The sequence below is a fragment of the Patella vulgata genome, chromosome 2 (genome assembly GCF_932274485.2).
Source record: "Patella vulgata chromosome 2, xgPatVulg1.2, whole genome shotgun sequence".
In the NCBI taxonomy this organism is placed as follows: Eukaryota; Metazoa; Mollusca; class Gastropoda; family Patellidae; genus Patella; species Patella vulgata.
This window is the reverse complement of record NC_065880.2, coordinates 3,516,767-3,542,449: the sequence shown is the minus strand read 5'-3', so window position 1 is coordinate 3,542,449 and position 25,683 is coordinate 3,516,767. Positions and strand designations below refer to the sequence as shown.

At 35.9% G+C, this 25,683-nt stretch overlaps 1 protein-coding gene across 10 annotated transcripts in view; it reads right to left on the bottom strand.

Annotated features, from left to right (window-relative positions):
- The window catches only part of LOC126811363 (trithorax group protein osa), an 89,848-nt gene that overhangs the window by 6,033 nt on the left and 58,132 nt on the right, over nt 1-25,683 (bottom strand). For 3 of the 10 annotated variants that reach the window (XM_056098864.1, XM_056098865.1, XM_056098866.1), the window contains exons 1-2: nt 5,812-5,959; nt 1,551-1,717 (exon numbers count right to left, since the gene is read on the bottom strand). In XM_056098864.1, coding sequence (XP_055954839.1) covers nt 1,551-1,717; nt 5,812-5,899 — 255 coding nt within the window. In that variant the 5' untranslated portion in view covers nt 5,900-5,959. Of the gene's footprint in view, nt 1-1,550; nt 1,718-5,811; nt 5,960-9,971; nt 12,812-14,586; nt 14,714-17,479; nt 17,647-21,842; nt 21,945-23,676; nt 23,970-25,683 lie in introns of those variants that run through there. The other 7 variants (XM_056098860.1, XM_056098863.1, XM_056098861.1 and 4 more) reach the window with 6 other exon arrangements.

Below are 25,683 nucleotides of genomic sequence, written 5' to 3'. Positions count from 1 at the left end.
TCAGTTAACTCCCCCTGATGTTATTCTTAAAGCAATCTACTTTAGCATACAAAGAATTGGTATCTTTTATATTTAGCCGTTTGTTTTAGCTGTAGATAGTCAGGGAACATCACTACACTAATAACCCATCAAATTGTGGGAAAGTGGAGAGGGTGGGGGGGGGGACGGTTTCTAGCTCCAGATATATGTAGTTGATATATATTTAGGTAGAAACAAGGCAATTGGAGAGGGTAGGGGGGTGGGGATGATCCATGGAATTGGGAGGAGGACAATTCATGGAACTTGTAATACATAATTAACTAGATGTAGATTCCAAGAGATAGAGGGAGGATCACAGACAGGGTGGGAGAGAAAGACAGAGGGGGACAGAGAGAATCGGGTTGATGGGACACCGGAATGGAGAGCGAGAGAGGTGGGATTAACACAAGGCATATCCTTTTTTTAATAATTCACATGTATAGACAAGTTTTGACAGAGGGAGCATATCACAGAGGGAACATATCACAGAACCAAGAGGTTAGACACCATGGCTCTATAGGATTGAAGAGTGTGGAGGATATCACAGAGTTAGACACCGTGCCTCCATGGGAGGAATGAAGAGAGGGGAGGATACCACGGAACCAAGAGTAAATCAAAAAGGTTGACACCACGGCTCTATTGGGAGAATGAAGAGTATGCATCAAAAATACTAGTTTCAGAATCAATATATATTCATATACAATTGTTATTCTAAATTCTAAAATTAAACTGAAGAAAATAACTATATTTCTAAATCTACAAACTAACCAAGCCTCTACACTAGCTTTAATTCTACAAAACTAGCAACTAAAAAATAACTATAGATATTAATAATCTGTTTATTATTCTGAACAAATTCCCCGAAAATCTGATCAATGCAAGGGAGGTAATGTCGCAGGGCTCTGTCTTATACACCAGAGTAATTCTTCTTGTTGAATGGTAATCTTATACAATTACATTCAAAAACCGAGAGGATTTAACTCCACTACACACAATCTCTTGTCATTTTGCAAATAACAGTTCAATTTTATTTCTATAATTCGCATGCGCGTAGGGGTCTTTAGCAGTCGAGGAAACCAGAGGACCCAGAGAAAACCTACAAGGTTGGACCGGCGACCCTAGTCCTTGTCACGTACAAGCTGGGAATTGGAACCACACCAGTTGACTTAATAACAGAACTTCTGATCATAAACCATTCTGCCACCCAAACCCGCATACCGAAGAGAAGAATAATATCGAATGGTTTAATTAATGTCTCATCAACACGATATTCTGGATATATTGAGACAAACACATGGTTATTTCTTGTTTCCAATCTCTGAATCCTGCAAGATGAACGCATACTGAGAAGCCAAAACTGAGCTAGAAGAACTTCCAAGGGTCTTCTCTGCCCCCCCCCACTCCTCACACCACCCAAAAATTACATACCGAAATTCATTCCCCAAATAAACAAGCTTCATGACTGTGTCATTATTCTTAAATTTTTTTTATTTAATTTGAAAATAAAAGCAATTACTATTTTCTAAACCTACCTTTAGACCTTTCATTCTCGGATGACCTTGCCTTGACATCATTGGCTGTCCATACGGACCCATAGGTGGAGTACCAGGAGCGCCAGGCGGCATATTTCCCATATAATTGGATCCTCCATGCTGTTGATATCTCATTGGTGACCACTGACTGCCCTCTCGTTGGGGTCCTGAAACAAAATCACTCTTATTTGAATTATTTCATTCACTGATTTTTTTTTTTTTCCTTCATTTTTTTTTCTTTCTATGTAATGAGACATTATTCGTTATTAGGCTTTTTCACTCTTTCTTATCAAAAACAAAAATAGTACGTTTCTGTTTTTCATTCATAGGCTAAAACTTTAGATTTTTAATATCAATTGTTGTTGATCTTAAAATTTCTTTGATTTATTTCATTTTAAAATAAGTTAATATTATTAATAATTGTCAATTACTACAGGTCATGCAAACAATATTTAAAATACATTAAAAAGATTCAAATTAAAAAAAATAAAATTCAGAAAATATTTTGTAAATTAAAATTATTAACAAGTTAAAATATAATAATACAAATTTAAACAACAATTTAATAATATTATAGATTTATTTAGTTTCATTTTATATTTTGTTTAAACTAAATCATTAATAACCTGATTTTATTGTTAAAAATAACACATCACCGAAAGCGCAAGTTAACAGAGCTGCATAGATAAGACAAAATGTGTTCGAAGTCAAATTTACTGATGAACGAACGAACGAACGAACCAACAAATAACTGACTATGCAAATAGAGTGATGCGTAGGCTTAGGCACAGTTATTTTCAAATACATTCGGCCAAAACATAGTTAATTCTTAATACATGTATTAGACCGCAGACCTCTGTCTCGAAACATAACAAAATGAAATGGGGTTTAACGTCCTACTGTTCTGCTCCGACTGGGCTAATGAAGGCGGGCCGTCACCATACAGTGTGCTATGAGGGAAATTTTGCCTGCACAGCGGCACTACGGCCTACTCTGATCTCGAATTCCAACTGACAATGGATCTTTTACGTGCACTCCAATGTGTACACGGGACCTCGGTTTTTCGTATCATCCGAATGACTAGCCTCCGTCCTGCATGAAACATAACTAAAGATATTTTAATAATACACTCATTTCATTGGTCACGAGCAGAATTTTGTAAACTCAACCAATTAAAATACAAGTAGTATTGTTAAAATATCTTAATTTACGTTTTTTTTGAGTAAGTTCAAAGGTCATAGAAGGAGTTAATTGTGCAACTGCGATGCTGAATACATACATTAAGTGAATTTACGTTAAAAGATTACTCAAATACTACATGAATAAAAAGCTTTTATCTAAAATCACTTCTACAGTTTCATTAAATGTTGTGAAAGTTGAACCACATCAGACTCTATGGTTTTTACTTTAATTTAAAAGATCACTCTAGAACTGATTAACTTTTATCGGAATGATATGATCCTTCAACTTCTATCTAAATAATTCATAAAATTCTATTTCTATTAAATGTTACAAAAAAGAATCTAAAGCAATCTCTTCTAAGGCCTTTTATTTCCCTAACATTTTGTTCAATTACTTTTCAACACTATATTATTATTTTTACAGCTTATTTTTTTGAGAGTGTTAGAAAAAAAAAGAGAGAGAGATGGGGTTTAACATCCACTTGACACAAACCAGGTCATTTCGGGACTAACATATGGTTCAATTTTATTTCAATAATTCGCTTGTGCGTAGGGGTGTTTAGCAGTGGGAGGAAACCAGAGGACCCAGAGAAAACCCAGGTTGGGTAAGTGCTTACAGATAGATCATTGTTAAAGTAGCATTTTGAAAGACCAAGAATAATAAATTACTATTTCATCCAATAAGTTTTCAACATTACCGGTACATTATTCTAACTATAAAAGAGAGAGAGAGAGAGAGATGGGGTTTAACGTCCACTCGACACAAACTAGGTCATTTCGAGACTAACATATGGTTTAATTTTATTTCGATAATTCGCTTGCGCATAGGGGTCTTTAGCAGTGGGAGGAAACCGGAGGACCCAGAGAAAACTCACGAGACAGGCGACCCTACTCCTTGTCCCGTACAACCGGGGATTCGAAACCACGCCAGTTGACTCAATGACAGACTTTATGATACAGTGCGCGCACGCTAACCATTCAGGAACCAACCCCCCCCTAAATATAAATATACAACCGAACGTTTTAAAGTGCTTAGAAATGAAGCATCTACAAATAAGCATTTAGAAAGATGAGAATAATAACATGACTATTTTTTAATATAATTTAAATGAATTAAACCTAGATGAAAATAAAGCCTAAAATTACGTTTATACAATTTTATTTAAATGACATCTACATGTTAATTATTGATAACATAACACAAGGTATATCTGGATATAACTACTTCTCTGTTATTTAATAACCGCGTTTTGTAATATATAAAGGTCACATTTTCAAGTTAATGACAAGTATACATGTATAGTTCTCATTAACTTGGAAACGTGACGTGTTACAAAATGTTATTAAATAACTGTAAAGCAATTTGATTAAAACGCAGATCCTATTTCGTTCTGTTTTTTTATAGTTCAAAATTTTGTTCCAATGGTCTTCACAACACTAGGAATAACCCACACTCAACATCTCGTCTTTATCAACATAAGTCTAAAATTCTAAATTTAGAAGACGCTTCACCAAAACAAATTAAATTCAACTTAATCACATCACAATTTCAGGGCTCGAAATTCGTGGAATTGAAACAGTAATTCCTTCTTCACTAAGGCAGTTTTTTTATGCATACTAAGGCAAATTCTTTAATTTACTATCGTAACTATGGCAATATTTAAACTAGGAAACTTTGATGAATAATCAATATTTATATCTTTTAGACAATAATATTGTCTAGTCGTTATAAACATTTACCGAACAATTTATAACAAAAAAATAAAAGGCATTTTTATTGGTTAGTAGTTTATTTTAGTTTTATTAGAACCATTATACTATAAGTATAACCCCATGTAATAATTTAATCTTTAACTCCAATTACAACATGATGCCACACAACGTTAAAATATGGGTTATAATGGGTGACCTCCCTTTATCCATCCTCACAATGTTAAAATATGGGTTATAATGGGTGACCTCCCTTTATCCATCCTCACAATGTTAATTAAATGTTATGAAGTTATTAATAGGTTACGGTTCTGTTCCACATCTACTTTTGTTTTTAAATTTGTTATACAATAAAGCAATGTATTTTACAAACTGATGAAAAACCTCTAAAAGTCAAGGAATTGATTATTTGAACATTTGAACTATGAATTTGAACACCGAGTCATTTTAAGTGCCGATATAAAAGAAAACCTTGTCACAGTAATTTGTAATTTAAATTAAAGTTTTATGCTTCGTATTTTACGCATATTTTAGTAAAACCTAGGGCAGATGAGCATATCTTTTCGCCAGATCGCCCGGATTTTTAAAATTGTTCGAAAAAATTTGCCAGTGTGAATGTTCACGCCAATGATGATCCTGCTTGGCAAATCATTCGCCCGACCGATTGCCTGTATCTACAATGTTAGATATTTACGCCTGAATATTCTACGTCTGCAATCAATTTGCTCGTGTCTAGCGTATATTGTTCTGGCAATCGGAGACATCATTGATATCACATGATCTGAAAATGGTGGCCTTGGCTGCCTAAGCATGGAGTCTGACCAAAGGAGAAGAATCTTACTTTTTTACAAGTCACATGATCCACTTAATTTACTCGCAGAGTGGCGTACGCTCGTAAGACGATCGCTTTGTGTGCCCATTCGCGATAGGGCAAAAAAAAAAAAAAAATGCTTGTCTGCCCATAGCTTAATATTTGACCCTTCATTGGTTGTGTATGTGTGAAAATAAAAATTTTGTTCCTTGAAAAGATGTATAGCAAACAGGTGGATAATCGAAGTCCCACAACTTAAATCTGTTGATGACGGGATCAGAAATAATTCCTACTCTTAAAGAGACAACGTTAAAAGTTCATTTAAGGTCAGAGGTCATTGTTACATGAAGGTCAAAGTTCAACCATCAGTTTGTATATATACATTAGTAAAGGAGAGAGAGAGAGACGTATACATTATATATATATATATGTAAGAGAGAGAGAGAGAAAGAGTGATGAATATATGATAACTTTTTAAAAAAAACACTCAACGATATATAAATATAAATAGTAAGATATGATATTTAAATTAAAACATGTTAAAATGACTTGTTCCTACCAGACATGTGGCTTTCATGATAGCCCATTGATGCATCTTGGTGAGATGGATAAGTCATGTGACCCATCGTTGAACGATCACCGTACATTGTGTGATTATAAACTGTCAAAAAGAGTACGAACCCCAGAAATTTTAAAAACCATTTTGAAAAAGAACATAAACAGAAAATTTGGTTGCGTGTTTATTTTGGGGGCTTTTTTTTTTTTATTTTTTAAGGATATATTTTGGCATAATACATAAGAAAACCGATTCTCACGCTGGACCTATTGTAGTTCTAAAATCGTAATTCAATCCTTTCAATAGTTGACAATTTATATTTATTTTATTGTAGGCAATCGATCTATAATATGTCAACACTAGTCAATGGACAATCAATCTATCATATGTCATCACTATAGACAATGGGCAATCGATCTATAATATGTCAATGTTGTTGACAATGGACATTCGATCTAGAATATGTCAACACTAGTCAATGGACAATCAATCTAGAATATGTCAATGTTGTTGACAATGGACAATCGATCTAGAATATGTCAACACTAGTCAATGGACAATTGATCTATAATATGTCAATGTTTTTCATAATGGACAATCCATCTATAATATGTCAATGTTGCAAAGGCTTGCTGATTGAGTGTGGTGTGGACACTAGCTCACATCGTATGATGTTCCGGGTTTCGATCCCAGTGTCAACTGAGAAAGTACCTCCAGAAATTCCAGCCTGTTTAAATCATTGTGTTTTTCAGTTAAATTTCTCATTGTAATTTCTTTGAACAAATGTACTGTTATCATTTTTCATGTGACGTGGTCTCGATTCCCCGCATGTACTTGACAAGGAGTAGGTTTGCCTATCCAACCTCGTGTGTTTTCTCCGTGTAGTCTTGTGCCCCCTCTCTCTCTCTCTCTCCTCTCTCTCTCTCTCTCTCTCTCCTCTCTCTCTCTCTCTCTCTCTCTCTCTTATCTATAGACATGTCAATAGTAAAATGGAGCAAATTAGAGAAACAACCCGGTCTTTATTTTGAGCATTTTTAAATTAGGGTCTGCAGAAACGTAGAATTAGCCTATTGGCTATTGTGATTGTTTGATACTGTCGTAAATCGATTGTGTGTGTGTGTGTTGGGGGGGGGGGGGTATTGTACCGGAAGGCGGTAAAATCATTCATTAGGGATATTAGGGCAGTGTTTATCGAGAGCTCACAAACATATATATATATATATTATATAGGTCTGGTATATATCAGTATCAAATTGAGCTCTGAATGTAGGTCTCATTAACTCGCCATGTACGTCCAGTTTCATGTTTAAGTCATAGATTTGGTTATGCCTGGGCCAACTCCTTGATAGTATGCTCTCATGACTCAAGTATAGGCAAACTCAAGTTTAGGAAATGAAATGAAATGAAATGGGGTTTAATGTCCTACTGTTCTGCTCCTAACCTGGGCTAATGAAGACGGGCATACGCCATACAGTGTGCTATAAGGGAAATTTTGCCCGGACAGCGGCACTACGGCCTACTCTTATATCGAATTCCAACTGCCAAGGGATCTTTTACGTGCACGCCAATGTGCACACGGGACCTCGGTTTTTCGTCCCATCCGAACGACTAGACAGCTTTCCTTGTCAGCCCCTCCGTCCTGCATCACTGACAAGGGAGAACCACGCCGGAAAATCTGGATGAACTTTCTCGGCCAATGCAGGGACCGAACACCCGACCTCCAGGCTAGCGATCCCCAGATCACTAAAGATTTCCCCATTGACTCCAATGTTAATTCTCGTATCTTAGACCGGCTCTAACTTTTTCCCAAATTTTCGTCGGGTAGAACGCTTAAATTTCTACCACAGATGGAGCAACATGTGGCAACCACTTGCCCAAAAGCACGTATGAGGTTCTTCATGAAAAACTTGAGATACACAAGCTGGAAGTAGAGACAAGTAAACATGCAATTTCAGGCCCTACATTTCAACCTAACCAACCTCTCAACTCTTGTATCCTTCACCAAAACCTGGAAGAAAATGTATTTTCAAACCCTTTTCTTCGATTCTACACCAAAAAATCAACAAAAATCGCCATGCAAAAGGGGGAAAAAGGGAAAGGGAGAGAAAGACTAAAAATAACTTTTGCCCTACATTCGTGGGTGACGGCGTAGAAATATTTGGTGAGCTGTGACCAAATAAATAATATCAGACCAGTAAATCTTTTCACTGATAAAGGAATATTTTGGCTTTTTGACCGTGTGGGGTGGGTACCTTTGTCAGCCTTACTCTGCTCCAAAATTATTCGGACTACATGTATAAATTCAAACTTTAGTAAAATTTATAAAATCATAAAAATTGGATTTACCTCCCCTTGGCTGTCACGCATGTTATTTCTATATTAAAGGACAATATTGGTGTCAGTCATTGTAACATATGTGATAGAACTGGTTCAACACGTTCAAAATATTATTCTAACACAGAGATCATTGCTACGATAGATGCGCAATGAAGAGGGGGGTTGGAATGGTGGTAAATATTCAGTTTTAACTGAAGTAACGGGTGAGAGAAAATGAGATACACGGGCGAATTTCTGTTCCCTGATAATTCCTCCCACTGCTAAAGAACCCTACGCCCAAGCAAATTATTGAAATAAATATGAACCATGTTTTAGTCCCGAAATTACCCAGTTTGTGTCGAGTGGACGTTAAACCCCATCTATCTCGCTCTCTGTTAACGGTACATTTTTGATTGGTTCGTAGAATTAAGCTACAATCAAGGGCAGATAATTTGACTGGGTCTCCCCATTGAATGATCCCAGAGGTTATGTCATTAGCCTCTCTGTTGCACTACTGCTATAACATTATCTTTTCAAATGGCTTCCTGTTCGGTCGGTGTGTCATTACCCTCTCCAATGTACAACTTACAAACGCGGTATAACTTTCAACATTGCATTACTGCAGTGATTCTCAACCAGTGTGCCGCGAAATTTTGAACGGCACACCAAGAAAATGCGAAAAGCCACTTGATCCCAATTGAGTATTCACTGGGGTCTACTGGTACGTTCATAGCTGTGTTTTTCTTTATTTAGTTTGAGTCATTCTATGTTTCTATGACTAGCCTGTGTCTGCGGTTGTATCCCGTCTATGACTTGCCATGTTTTTATTTGGAAAATTCAGATATTTTTTATATATTGTATAACTGCTGTGCCATTACCCTCTACATTGTAGAACTCCTGTGCCATTACCCTCCCCATTGTATAGTTTTCGTGCCACCTTCATATTTTATTACTGCTGTACCATTGCAATCTGTTGAATTGACTGCTGTGCCATTACCCTCCACATTGTATAACATTTGTATCCACTTTCCTCCCCAGTATATCATTACTGCTGTGCCATTACCCTTCCCATTGTGTAACTCTTGTACCATTACCCTCCCCAATGTATAAATTTGGTGCCACTTTCCTTCCTATCTTATTACTGCTATACCATTACAATTATTGAATTGACTGCTGTGCCATTACCCTCTCCATTGTATGACCGCTGTGTCATTACCCTCCCCATTTTAAGGCTGCTGTGCCATTGCCCTCCCCATTGTATGACTGCTGTGCCACTGCCCTCCCCATTGTATGACTGTTGTGCCATTACCCTCCCCATTGTACAAATGCTGTGCCATTACCCTACTCATTGTACAGTGCTGTACCATTACCCTCCCCATTGTATAACTGCTGTGCCATTACCCTCCCCATTGTATAACTGGCTGTGCCATTACCCTCTCTATGGCAATACAACATAGAAATTTTCACTACACTTCGTTGTATTATTTTTTTTTTTTTTAATGGCAATCACAATGTATATATATATGTATGTATATATATATATATATATATTTATATCACTGATTTTCTGGTGACATGATTTTAATATTACAACAATGAGGAAAGAGAGAAAATCACCATAACGTATTTACGAGAGGCAAAAAAAAAAAAACTTATTAAAAAAAAAAGAACAGAAATCAGCACCTGAATGTTCACATGTACATATACATGACTTTACACGACAAAATGGAAGTCTCGCTCATATTCAAATTATTTGAATCTGATTGGCTATAATATATATTTATATATATATATATATATATAATATATATATATATATATATATATATAAACAGTCAATTCACAAATTGATCTTATGAATATTCATCATTTTAATGTCTTTTTCTGTTTTCACTATTTACATGTAAGTTATAGAATAATTAAAGGCAGTTTAAACGATGAATTAAAGGGAGATAATCACTGTACTGTACGCAGCATTTATTCGATCAGTGATAATATATATATAAATTATGTACAACAATTGATTACATATGTAAGTTTAATTATCCGTCAACTAACCCAACATGTGTAAGTTGAAGATTTTTTTTTTTAATAAACAATGAGCCATGAATGATTACGGGGAAAAAAAATAGGCATGATATATAAGTTTACATTCCAATTTTACTAGTCTTTTCCCGTTAGTTATTTGTAAACGAACATTGATATGCATTTTACCAGATTCTCCACAACACACTTTATATATACATGAATATATATATATATATATATATAACAGAAATTCTTGCGTATAATTTTTTCGTCGCACACCTTGTAAAAATTCGACTATTGTACACATATTCTTTAAATATTTTTTCAGTTTGATCTTCACACAAAGTCGCTGAAATTGTTTTTTTGTTAAAATAGTTTTTTTTATCAATAATTAATAAAGTGAGATGAAACGGCTATGAAAGTTGGGAACATTCAAATAAAACATCGGAAAGGATCTTCGCCACGGTCTGATCCAATATTTGTGACATCACAAGCGCTAGTAATCTACTTTGTTGATGCACAAACAGAGTTCTGTTCTCTTCCACTCGAGCTAACTGTACGAGAATCGTGGCGGCACGCCGTAACATGTCTAAACTCGTACCCATAGACTCTGGGTTATTCTGAAGAACAACGATACCTTGTGACTTGGCCACCTGGTGAGCATTTTGTTCAGCTGTTTCTAAGAAGTCTACAAGAAGAGAAATGCACTGATGCTGTAGCGCAATCGCTCGTGAAATACTTGAGTCACCAGTCACCAATTCTGACAATAAAACTATGGCGAATTCCTGCGTAACCTGTTCTTTACGATTGGCTAATAATTTGACGAGAGTCTCAAACAGATCTACCATTCGTTCGAAAGGAGGCGTTGCCAACAGCAGATCAACGTTGGCATCATGTATACACAATTTACACAGAGCTTCTAAAACAAGCCGCTGGGGCGAAAGGACGGAATTAGGAGGCATGTTCGGCATGGGGTCGCGCGCACAAGACGAGGAACACACTACCCAGTGTAATAATCCGTCTAATATAGGGAAGCAAATGTGTTCGGGAAAATCCGAGAGTTTTAATTTTCCACAAATATTAGCGAATATGACTAGCGTATTCTCGCGTAAAGCGTCTAAACAAGACCACCACCACTCTCCTTCCTTTACTGATTCCTCAGCGTCATCTGATTCCCATTCGTCGCCAAAACGGTGATTTTTAGACCGAGGTAGATGTTTATGGTGCAGCAGTAAAAGTTTACCCAGGGTGCTCATGAGACCTGAGTGGCGGGAAAGTTCAAGACCGTTACCGGGGATACAAGACAAGCTTCGGAAGATATTAGAAATACATATACACCGTCTGGCCAATTCCTCGTGGGCGTTGACTACGTTGTACAAAGGTGGCGTGTCATGTTCGTAAGACTCCTCCTCCAAATCGCTAACAGCTTGCGGCCTGTTGATCATTGCTAATGCACCCATTGTTTCTATTTCCGTTTTCGGGTAAGTTACGAGTTCGACAAACGGCAGCGTTGAATTGTCTGATTTATCACCATCAGATGTTCCGTTCTCATTTTTACTCTCGTCGGTGCTATCTTTCGAATCGCTAACTTTCGCATTGTTAATTTTCGACTCGTCATCCGCTGAATCGCTAACTTTCAGTTCACTGTCCTTTGCCTCGCTATCGCTATCTTTCGCGTCGCTAACTTTCTGTTCAGTATCCTTTGCCTCGCTATCCTTTACCTCATCCTTCGCTTCAATACCCTTCGGCTCGCTATCCTTCACTTCGCTATCCATTGGTTCGCTATCCTTCACTTCGCTATCCATTGGCTCGCTATCCTTCGCCTCGCTATCCTTCGATTCGCTATCCTTCGCCTCCGTTTTGTTCTCGCTTTTTGTATCCTCGTCCATCTCCTCTTTCTTCAAGATTTGTTCATCCACTTCAGTTTTACGCTCTTCGTGGTCTTTCAAATCACCATGTTCCATTTCACACTCCTGTTTTTCAATTTTAATAAAATCGTTACGCACAGTTGGATTCTCCTCCTGTTTAATAGGAGATAATGTTGTATCCATGGAGATTTCCGAAGTGTCCATCTTCTCTTCGTGATCGCTGACAATGTTTTCGTCCTCGCACACAGCAACGTCCTTCGTAAACACTTTTCGTTTGTCTTTATGCGTTCCAAGATGTTTGGAAAACAACTTGCTAAGTAAGGAATTAGTTTTTTCGCTCTCCATTTTTGTAATGATATGACTCAGGTTTCCCGCTCCGTACGCGAAATGATCTGTCGGCAGAAACTCCTGATTATCCTTATCCCAAGTTTTGGGTTTGACCATCCACGCGTCTTTCGACTCTTCCTCAATGTGTACAGCTTTTCCATCGCGCGTTATCAACGTATAATTTTCACAATCAAGTTTCTTTTCCGATTCTTCTGGAGATATTTCGAAATCCCCAACATCGTCATCAACACTGTCGGTATCTTTGAGTTCGGCAAAAACTTCCAAAATACATTTACGGAAATGTTCTAAGAGGACATCTAGTAATCCTGGCAAGTGACTCAAATTGAAATAAGACACGGTTGAATCGTCAAATAGTAATATATTAAGTGTATCCAGAGCCCAGGTGCTTTCTGTTAATAATCCAGATTTCAGGGCCATCATAAGACGCCAGGCTTCTATTGGTCCTAAAAAAAGAAATAAAGACATAAGTTATTTCTCATCTGAGGTTATGTTTTACGATGACCGTGGATCGTTTGTCGTGCAGAAAATTTGTAGAATCTTATTTCCTACGGTAAGTCCCAACAAATTTAGCAGCTTGTGGAATGGACAGTTAAGGAAATTAAATGAAATGGGAGTTTAATATACTACTTTTTTGCACCAACTGGGCATACACTGGGCTTCGAGGGTAACTTTATCTGAACAATAGTGTTTCCACCTATTTCGTAGAATTCCAACTACCAAGAGATCTTTAACCTGCACGCCTAATCATTTCACAATAAAACATCTAATTCAGTATTTTAAGACTAGTGTTAGGGGACACAGTTTTATCGTCATTGACCCTAATTTATCGACCCTAAATTGCTTAAGGATCTTACAGGGGCACTACCCATCTATAAACAGAAACACTATTTTCTACACACAAAATCAAGTTTGGGGCATATCGAGTCTGGGAAATGAAATGGGGTTTAACGTCCTACTTTGTTGTTTGCACCATCTGGGGTTAATGAAAATGGGCATGATACACCTGGCAGTGTTCTACGAGGGAAATTTGGGGCATCGAGTCTTAAAAACATAATGGGGTTTAACGTCCTACTGTAATTCTACAACTCGGCCAGTGAAGACGGAGCATACACCGTACCTTGTGCTATGAGAGGAATTTTGCCTGGGCAGCAGCACTACAGCCTACTCTTATATCGAATTCCAACTGTCAAGGGATCTTATACGTGCATGCCAATGTGTACATGGGAGCTCGGTTTTCCATCCCATCTGATTAACTAGACTGTTGTCCTGTCAACTCCTCTGTCCTGCCTGGACTAATGAAGACGGACAATAGCCATGCAGTGTTCTATGAGGGAAATGTTGCTTGGACATTGGCCCTACTGGTCTCTACTGACTCAACTGTACCCAAATTGTCGACCGTGAATTTCGACCAATTTTTAATTCATCGTATCTTGTAAATACTGAAAGGAACTGAACCATTTATGGACCGATATTCAGAGATTCATAGTTCCATCATCAAATAACGATCACAGACGTTAACCATATATAGATAAAAAATATTTCATTTCATAAAAATTCTACAAAACTTCTGCAGTCAAAAAATAAATCAACATTCAGCTGCTAAAATTGAAACATAAAAATCTACAAAATATGAAAAATCTCATTTCAATTTTTTTTTTTTTTTTTTTTTTTTGGATCTTTTTTTTTCTCCAGTAAACAGAAAACAAAAAAAAAACAAAAAAAACTTGAGTTCTGTAAAAATACTATATATAGAAAAGCTGGAAATTTGTTTTTTCACATTATGAATAATAATAATAATAATAAATATATACAAGTTACTTTTTACAAGCCCGTCCTTTGCAGCATAAAGCTTATGTGGTTCGAAAAACGGCAGAAATTTTAATTTGAGCAACTTTGTGACAATTTAATGACAGAAGATGAAAAATGAAGAATTGTAAAATGAGAAATGAAAATGTAACGAGGTCAATAGGGGCTCGAATTTAAAAGGTTTGATCACAAATCAGTTTCCATTCTAATAAATTATAAATTTTTAATTTAATTGCTAAGTATAAAATATTTTCCCACGAAATATCAAATCTATAATTAAACTGACAGAATAATTTAATTTCAAATATTTTTACTTTCAAGTGGGGAGTAATTTGTAACCAAACCACGTTAATTTTGAGCCCAGTTATTTTTATTTTTTTTATTTTTTTTTGTAATTTTTGTTTGAACTAACCTAGGTCTTTGCTGGTTAGACGACGACGTTTGATAAGGGGTGGTTGGACGCCTTCTATCGTATCGGGTGGAAAAGGTATTTCTTTCCTAGACTGATTACTAACACATGGTTGTAACAAGGCCTTCTGCTGCAAAAGAACAGCAAAAAGCACCATAAAAAACAACGCAATTCAAAAGCTAGCTAAAGAAAAGATCACCATAAATTAAGAAATCTATGTTGTAAAAAAAATAAATAAATAAATGGTATTCTACGGCTAGCTGATAAGATAACCAAAAAGCCAAAGACCTTTGTTTAGAAACTAGCTTCTAGACTAACTACACTACTCTGCATCTATTAATAGCATCAATCCATATATTCAGGCCTACTAATAGGCCTCATTTTCAATCACTGCCATACACAAAAATAAAAAAAAGTTTGTGTTTTCCCAAATCGAATTTAAAAAGCGGTTTTGACTAAAACCATTGATGATATTTTGTTTGATTTGGAGGAAAACAAGAACTTTTTAAAAAATGTCTTGGTAAAAGACAATGCAGCAGACTGTTTCACTTGATAGAAAAAAAATAAACAAATTCAAATTATAATTTATATATATATATATATATATGATGCATAATCTCAAACACAACAGAGAGAAAATTATACAGAAATTATAATAAATAAAATCAATTCTGAAATACAATATTTTGATTAGAAAGAGAAATCAAATTCTAAATGTCTTCTAAACAAATAGACTACATATCTATTAGTCTCTATCATCCAGATAAATATTCTACAAATATTAGTCTGGATGTGTTGTCAACATATGAGAATAGGTCATTGGCTAGATTATCCAGTCTTTTACATTATCATAGACAAAGTCTAAGGGAGGTAACTAGTCCTAAAACAAGATGTTGAAGCCCATGAAATTAATTTAAGAATGCTATTTCAAAAAAAACCATTTGATTGCATTGCCTGTTCAATATCCAACACGCCTAATTCTTTTATTGTAAAATTTCTCTTCATGTTCATGGGTCAAATATGTTTTTTTAAAATTAATCCTAATTCATCGTCACGATTGGTGTTTGTTTATATTATTGCAAGAATTATGGGATTTATTGTGGGAGGGGCTCAACTCTTACTTGACTTTGCCAGAGATACTGGATAATCAACCACATTAAAAACCAAACTTCTGGTTACGCATGGGCAATGGAACTTTTTGTCAAATTTTGACAACAGTCCCAGACCCTCAGTACGTTGAAGACCAGGAGGTTCTGGGTGACCAAGACTATTTGCTACCGAGCACAATAAATCGAAACGTTTTGTCAATCATCAGAGGGAGTATATGTAACAGCTGTTAGTTTCTTCTGCTGTTCAGTTAACTCCCCCTGATGTTATTCTTAAAGCAATCTACTTTAGCATACAAAGAATTGGTATCTTTTATATTTAGCGGTTTGTTTTAGCTGTAGATAGTCAGGGAACATCACTACACTAATAACCCATCAAATTGTGGGAAAGTGGAGAGGGGGGGGGGGGCGGTTTCTAGCTCCAGATACATGTAGTTGATATATATTTAGGTAGAAACAAGGCAATTGGAGAGGGTAGGGGGGTGGGGATGATCCATGGAATTGGGAGGAGGACAATTCATGGAACTTGTAATACATAATTAACTAGATGTAGATTCCAAGAGATAGAGGGAGGATCACAGACAGGGTGGGAGAGAAAGACAGAGGGGGACAGAGAGAATCGGGTTGATGGGACACCGGAATGGAGAGCGAGAGAGGTGGGATTAACACAAGGCATATCCTTTTTTTAATAATTCACATGTATAGACAAGTTTTGACAGAGGGAGCATATCACAGAGGGAACATATCACAGAACCAAGAGGTTAGACACCATGGCTCTATAGGATTGAAGAGTGTGGAGGATATCACAGAGTTAGACACCGTGCCTCCATGGGAGGAATGAAGCGAGGGGAGGATACCACGGAACCAAGAGTAAATCAAAAAGGTTGACACCACGGCTCTATTGGAAGAATGAAGAGTATGCATCAAAAATACTAGTTTCAGAATCAATATATATTCATATACAATTGTTATTCTAAATTCTAAAATTAAACTGAAGAAAATAACTATATTTCTAAATCTACAAACTAACCAAGCCTCTACACTAGCTTTAATTCTACAAAACTAGCAACTAAAAAATAACTATAGATATTAATAATCTGTTTATTATTCTGAACAAATTCCCCGAAAATCTGATCAATGCAAGGGAGGTAATGTCGCAGGGCTCTGTATTATACACCAGAGTAATTCTTCTTGTTGAATGGTAATCTTATACAATTACATTCAAAAACCGAGAGGATTTAACTCCACTACACACAATCTCTTGTCATTTTGCAAATAACAGTTCAATTTTATTTCTATAATTCGCATGCGCGTAGGGGTCTTTAGCAGTCGAGGAAACCAGAGGACCCAGAGAAAACCTACAAGGTTGGACCGGCGACCCTAGTCCTTGTCACGTACAAGCTGGGAATTGGAACCACGCCAGTTGACTTAATAACAGAACTTCTGATCATAAACCATCCTGCCACCCAAACCCGCATACCGAAGAGAAGAATAATATCGAATGGTTTAATTAATGTCTCATCAACACGATATTCTGGATATAGAGACAAACACATGGTTATTTCTTGTTTCCAATCTCTGAATCCTGCAAGATGAACGCATACTGAGAAGCCAAAACTGAGCTAGAAGAACTTCCAAGGGTCTTCTCTGCCCCCCCACTCCTCACACCACCCAAAAATTACATACCGAAATTCATTCCCCAAATAAACAAGCTTCATGACTGTGTCATTATTCTTAAATTTTTTTTATTTAATTTGAAAATAAAAGCAATTACTATTTTCTAAACCTACCTTTAGACCTTTCATTCTCGGATGACCTTGCCTTGACATCATTGGCTGTCCATACGGACCCATAGGTGGAGTACCAGGAGCGCCAGGCGGCATATTTCCCATATAATTGGATCCTCCATGCTGTTGATATCTCATTGGTGACCACTGACTGCCCTCTCGTTGGGGTCCTGAAACAAAATCACTCTTATTTGAATTATTTCATTCACTGATTTTTTTTTTTTTCCTTCATTTTTTTTTTCTCTCTATGTAATGAGACATTATTCGTTATTAGGCTTTTTCACTCTTTCTTATCAAAAACAAAAATAGTACGTTTCTGTTTTTCATTCATAGGCTAAAACTTTAGATTTTTAATATCAATTGTTGTTGATCTTAAAATTTCTTTGATTTATTTCATTTTAAAATAAGTTAATATTATTAATAATTGTCAATTACTACAGGTCATGCAAACAATATTTAAAATACATTAAAAAGATTCAAATTAAAAAAAATAAAATTCAGAAAATATTTTGTAAATTAAAATTATTAACAAGTTAAAATATAATAATACAAATTTAAACAACAATTTAATAATATTATAGATTTATTTAGTTTCATTTTATATTTTGTTTAAACTAAATCATTAATAACCTGATTTTATTGTTATAAATAACACATCACCGAAAGCGCAAGTTAACAGAGCTGCATAGATAAGACAAAATGTGTTCAAAGTCAAATTTACTGATGAACGAACGAACGAACCAACAAATAACGGACTATGCAAATAGAGTGATGCGTAGGCTTAGGCACAGTTATTTTCAAATACATTCGGCCAAAACATAGTTAATTCTTAATACATGTATTAGACCGCAGACCTCTGTCTCGAAACATAACAAAATGAAATGAAATGGGGTTTAACGTCCTACTGTTCTGCTCTGACTGGGCTAATGAAGGCGGGCAGTCACCATACAGTGTGCTATGAGGGAAATTTTGCCTGCACAGCGGCACTACGGCCTACTCTGATCTCGAATTCCAACTGACAATGGATCTTTTACGTGCACTCCAATGTGTACACGGGACCTCGGTTTTTCGTATCATCCGAATGACTAGCCTCCGTCCTGCATGAAACATAACTAAAGATATTTTAATAATACACTCATTTCATTGGTCACGAGCAGAATTTTGTAAACTCAACCAATTAAAATACAAGTAGTATTGTTAAAATATCTTAATTTACGTTTTTTTGAGTAAGTTCAAAGGTCATAGAAGGAGTTAATTGTGCAACAAGTAGTATTGTTAAAATATCTTAATTTACGTTTTTTTGAGTAAGTTCAAAGGTCATAGAAGGAGTTAATTGTGCAACTGCGATGCTGAATACATACACTAAGTGAATTTACGTTAAAAGATTACTCAAATACTACATGAATAAAAAGCTTTTATCTAAAATCACTTCTACAGTTTCATTAAATGTCGTGAAAGTTGAACCACATCAGACTCTATGGTTTTTACTTTAATTTAAAAGATCACTCTAGAACTGATTAACTTTTATCGGAATGATATGATCCTTCAACTTCTATCTAAATACTTCATAAAATTCTATTTCTATTAAATGTTACAAAAAATAATCTAAAGCAATCTCTACTAAGGCCTTTTATTTCCCTAACATTTTTTTCAATTACTTTTCAACACTATATTATTATTTTTACAGCTTATTGTTTGGAGAGTGTTAGAAAAAAGAGAGAGAGATGGGGTTTAACATCCACTTGACACAAACCAGGTCATTTCGGGACTAACATATGGTTCAATTTTATTTCAATAATTCGCTTGTGCGTAGGGGTGTTTAGCAGTGGGAGGAAACCAGAGGACCCAGAGAAAACCCAGGTTGGGTAAGTGCTTACAGATAGATCACTGTTAAAGTAGCATTTTGAAAGACCAAGAATAATAAATTACTATTTCATCCAATAACTTTTCAACATTACCGGTACATTATTCTAACTATAAAAGAGAGAGAGAGAGAGAGAGAGAGAGAGAGAGAGAGATGGGGTTTAACGTCCACTCGACACAAACTAGGTCATTTCGGGACTAACATATGGTTTAATTTTATTTCGATAATTCGCTTGCGCATAGGGGTCTTTAGCAGTGGGAGGAAACCGGAGGACCCGGAGAAAACTCACGAGACAGGCGACCCTACTCCTTGTCACGTACAACCGGGGATTCGAAACCACGCCAGTTGACTCAATGACAGACTTTATGATACAGCGCGCGCACGCTAACCATTCAGGAATCCAACCCCCCCTAAATATAAATATACAACCGAACGTTTTAAAGTGCTTAGAAATGAAGCATCTACAAATAAGCATTTAGAAAGATGAAGAATAATAACATGACTATTTTTTAATATAATTTAAATGAATTAAACCTAGATGAAAATAAAGCCTAAAATTACGTTTATACGATTTTATTTAAATGACATCTACATGTAGACATACGGTTAACTATTGATAACATAACACAAGGTATATCTGGATATAACTACTTCTCTGTTATTTAATAACCGCATTTTGTAATATATAAAGGTCACGTTTTCAAGTTAATGACAAGTATACATGTATAGTTCTCATTAACTTGGAAACGTGACGTGTTACAAAATGTTATTAAATAACTGTAAAGCAATTTGATTAAAACGCAGATCCTATTTCGTTCTGTTTTTTTATAGTTCAAAATTTTGTTCCAATGGTCTTCACAACACTAGGAATAACCCACACTCAACATTTCGTTTTTTATCAACATAAGTCTAAAATTTTAAATTTAGAAGACGCTTCACCAAAACAAATTAAATTCAACTTAATCACATCACAATTTCAGGGCTCGAAATTCGTGGAATTGAAACAGTAATTCCTTCTTCACTAAGGCAGTTTTTTTATGCATACTAAGGCAAATTTTTTAATTTACTATCGTAACTATGGCAATATTTAAACTAGGAAACTTTGATTAATAATCAATATTTATATCTTTTAGACAATAATATTGTCTAGTTGTTATAAACATTTACCAAACAATTTATAATAAAAAAATAAAAGGCATTTTTATTGGTTAGTAGTTTATTTTAGTTTTATTAGAACCATTATACTATAAGTATAACCCCATGTAATAATTTAATCTTTAACTCCAATTACAACATGATGCCACACAACGTTAAAATATGGGTTATAATGGGTGACCTCCCTTTATCCATCCTCACAATGTTAAAATATGGGACCTCCCTTTATCCATCCTCACAATGTTAATTAAATGTTATGAAGTTATTAATAGGTTACGGTTCTGTTCCACATCTACTTTTGTTTTTAAATTTGTTATACAATAAAGCAATGTATTTTACAAACTGATGAAAAACCTCTAAAAGTCAAGGAATTGATTATTTCAACATTTGAACATTCAATTTGAACACCGAGTCATTTTAAGTGCCGATATAAAAGAAAACCTTGTCACAGTAATTTGTAATTTAAATTAAAGTTTTATGCTTCGTATTTTACGCATGATATTTTTGTAAAACCTAGGGCAGATGAGCATATCTTTTCGCCAGATCGCCCCGATTTTTAAAATTGTTTGAAAAAATTTGCTAGTGTGAATGTTCACGCCAATGATGATCCTGCTTGGCAAATCATTCGCCCGACCGATCGCCTGTATCTACAATGTTAGATATTTACGCCTGAATATTCTACGTCTGCAATCGATTTGCCCGTGTCTAGCGTATATTGTTCAGGCAATCGGAAACATCATTGATATCACATGATCTGAAAATGGTGGCCTCGGCTGCCGAAGCATGGAGTCTGACCGAAGGAGAAGAATCTTACGTTTTTACAAGTCACATGATCCACTTAATTTACTCGCAGAGTGGCGTACGCTCGCAAGACGATCGCTACGTGTGCCCATTCGTGATAAGGCAAAAAAAAAAAAAAAATGCTTGTCTGCCCATAGCTTAATATTTGACCCTTCATTGGTTGTGTATGTGTGAAAATAAAAAATTTTGTTCCTTGAAAAGATGTATAGCAAACAGGTGGATAATCAAAGTCCCACAACTTAAATCTGTTGATGACGGGATCAGAAATAATTCCTACTCTTAAAGAGACAACGTTAAAAGTTCATTTAAGGTCAGAGGTAACTGTTACATGAAGGTCAAAGTTCAACCATCAGTTTGTATATATACATTAGTAAAGGAGAGAGAGAGAGACGTATACATTATATATATATATATATGTAAGAGAGAGAGAGAGAAAGAGTGATGAATATATGATAACTTTTTAAAAAAAAACACTCAACGATATATAAATATAAATAGTAAGATATGATATTTAAATTAAAACATGTTAAAATGACTTGTTCCTACCAGACATGTGGCTTTCATGATAGCCCATTGATGCATCTTGGTGAGATGGATAAGTCATGTGACCCATCGTTGAACGATCACCGTACATTGTGTGATTATAAACTGTCAAAAAGAGTACGAACCCCAGAAATTTTAAAAACCATTTTGAAAAAGAACATAAACAGAAAAGTTGGTTGCGTGTTTATTTTTGGGGCTTTTTTTTTTATTTTTTAAGGATATATTTTGGCATAATACATAAGAAAACCGATTCTCAAACTGGACCTATTGTAGTTCTAAAATCGTAATTCAATCCTTTCAATAGTTGACAATTTATATTTCTTTTATTGTAGGCAATCGATCTATAATATGTCAACACTAGTCAATGGACAATCAATCTATAATATGTCATCACTATAGACAATGGGCAATCGATCTATAATATGTCAATGTTGTTGACAATGGACAATCGATCTAGAATATGTCAACACTAGTCAATGGACAATCAATCTAGAATATGTCAATGTTGTTGACAATGGACAATCGATCTAGAATATGTCAACACTAGTCAATGGACAATTGATCTATAATATGTCAATGTTTTTCATAATGGACAATCCATCTATAATGTCAATGTTGCAAAGGCTTGCTGATTGAGTGTGGTGTGGACACTAGCTCACTTCGTATGATGTTCCGGGTTTCGATCCCAGTGTCAACTGAGAAAGTACCTCCAGAAATTCCAGCATTATTTTCATGGCAAATGTGCAGTTTTGAGAGTCTGGCAGGGAAAGTCTACTCAGGACCACAATTATCCCACTGGCTGCTACCATAGCAATATTTCCCATTAGCAGACCAGATGGTGTATGTCGATCTTGGTGTAGAGAAGTCTGACACTAATTTACTACTTTTACTTAAGATAAAGTTACATTTTAATGAAATATCATTTTTAAAAATTCCAGTTTAAAATACTTTACAGATATTTTATTATAGCAGGAATATATGTCAGGAATATCGAGTAATCACAGTGAGAATACCAGGTCCCTGTGTGAATTGAATATCTGGTCATTACAGTTGTAATATCAGGTCATCACTGTGGGAATATCTGGTAACCATGGTGAGAATATCAGGTCATCACAGTGAGAATATCAGGTCATCACAGTGAGAACATCAGGCCATCACAGTGAGAGAATATCAGGCCATCACCGTGAGAGAATATCAGGCCATCACACTGAGAATATCAGGCCATCACACTGAGAATATCAGGTCATCACAGTGAGAATATCAGGCCATCACAGTGAGAATATCTGGTCATCACAGTGAGAACATCAGGTCATCACAGTGAGAATATCGGGTCATCACAGTGAGAATATCAGGCCATCACAGTGAGAACATCAGGTCATCACAGTGAGAATATCGGGTCATCACAGTGAGAATATCAGACCATCACAGTGAGAGAATATCTGGCCATCACAGTGAGAATATCTGGTCATCACAATGAGACCATCAGGTCATCACAGTGAGAATATCGGGTCATCACAGTGAGAATATCAGGCCATCACAGTGAGAGAATATCAGGCCATCACAATGAGAATATCTGGCCATCACAGTGAGAATATCAGGCCATCACAGTGAGAATATCGGGTCATCCTGATGAGAAAATCGGGTCATCCTGATGAGAATATCGGGAAATATGACCTTTAAAACAACTATCCATAATCACTACAATCATTGAGAAATCTAAATCTTTAAAATGCAACTCTACTTGAAGTAAAAGTAGTAAGTAATAATGGCCATTACACAACTTCAAATATCAACGTAAAAATAATACTTTTAGCGAACAATATTCCTTGGTACTTACCAGACATGTCTGGGTATCGTTTATTTGGCGTTCCATACATCGGTGGTCGTGGACTAGGATAATTTCCCTGGAAGCTTCCATACTGTTCCTGATTTCCCATTGGTCGAGGTCCATAGTTGTTTCCATGGAAACCTGGTGTGCTGCCATATTGATCTTGGGGTCCCGGTGGTCTTATTGGCATGGGTTGACTGCCATATCGTCCTCCATATGACGCACTTTGAGGAGTCTGTGGCATGGGTCCGGTGGGTCGCATGGATTGGTTTGGTGTGTTTGGTGCGGAAGGTTCACTAAACCTGCAAATAGGAAAATAAATTAATATAGAATAAAATAAAAAGATAGGTTGCCAGGCAACGAAATATACGCCCACAGCAACTAAATCGTCCACAGTCAACAAGGGTTGTCGAATATTTTTACTTTTTTCGGTAATGAAACATTTATAATACACTAAAATCTGATTAAGAGCAACAACTCACGAAGTAATTATCAGAAAACTATTAGAATTTGTTTGGTTTTTATAAAGTTTTGCCCCATGCTAACGTTTTGTATGCAAAGCTTTTAATATCATGGATTTAACTGTTTAAGTCATAAAAATTCATTGAAAATCAATATACTTGTTCGTCTCAAGAGCTTAAACTCTGTGTATCAATCTGAAGTCAATCGGATTATAACTTTAGCCTTTAGAGCATCACAAGATTTTGCAAAGTGATCAAGGGCCATAACTTTGGCAGTAATTATCGGAAATTGTTGAAAATCAATAGAAATCTTCGTCTCATGACCTCAAACACTGTGTATAAATTTAAACTCAATCGGATATTAACTTTAGCCTCTAGAGCATCCACAAGATTCTTTGAAGTGATCAAGGGCCATAACTCTGGCAGTAATTATCGGAAATCGCTGAAAATCAATAGGCTTCTTCGTCTCATGACTTTAAACACTGTGTATAAATTGAAAGTCAATCGGATATTAACTTTGGCCTCTAGAGCATCCACAAGATTTTTCAAAGTGATCAAGGGCCATAACTCTGGCAGCAAATATTGGAAATCGCTGAAAATCAATAGGCTTCTTCGTCGAATGACCTTAAACACTGTGTATAAATTTAAAGTCAATCGAATATTAACTTTCGCTTCTAGAGCGTCCACAAGATTTTTTGAAGTGATCAAGGGCCATAACTCTGGCAGTAATTATAGGAAATCGTTGAAAATCAATAGGCTTCTTCGTCTCATGACCTCAAACACTGTGTATAAATTTAAGGTCAATTGGATATCAACTTTGGCCTCTAGAGCGTCCACAAGATTTTTCAAAGTGATCAAGGGTTTTTTAGCAGTGGGAGGAAACTGGAGGACCCGGAGAAAACCCACGAGATTGGACAGGCGACCCTACTCCTTGTCACGTACAACCGGGGATTCGAAACCATGCCAGTTGACTCAAACCACGCGGTTCGTTGCTCGCGCAAAATTTTAAGAAAACCCTGTAAAAATAATCAAAATATTGACAAGTTTATTGCCGAAACTAACCCAACAATGTCAATAACGTCATAAATTCGTCTGTCAAACTGAGATTCACCCAGCTGCACGCGGCATTTCCTCCTGGAATTTGATTGGCTAATAAAGTTACTCGCAACTTGTGTTACTAAAAATACACTTTAGACCTGAACGTCATGACTGGTTTTCCTACGAACACCAGTAACAAACACGTGATAATCGAGTCTAAAGTAAAGAATGTTTACATCCGGCATTTGGCATTCACGCTAAATGAACACGTTTCAAACTAATATTTATCGGTATTTCCTATTTTATCAGAACTTCGGTTTTTATTCCATTGTGCAGTCGTATAATTTTCAATCTAAGCGTAATAATGGCCAAAGGCAACCTGATTGCCCTATCCACATTTATTTCGTGGGGTGAAGAAATCCATACGGAAATTGGTTTTAATAAAGAAGAGTACATATGACTGTCAAAAACAGAAAGCGATGGTCACACATGTTTACTGCAAACTTTGTGCCAGGAA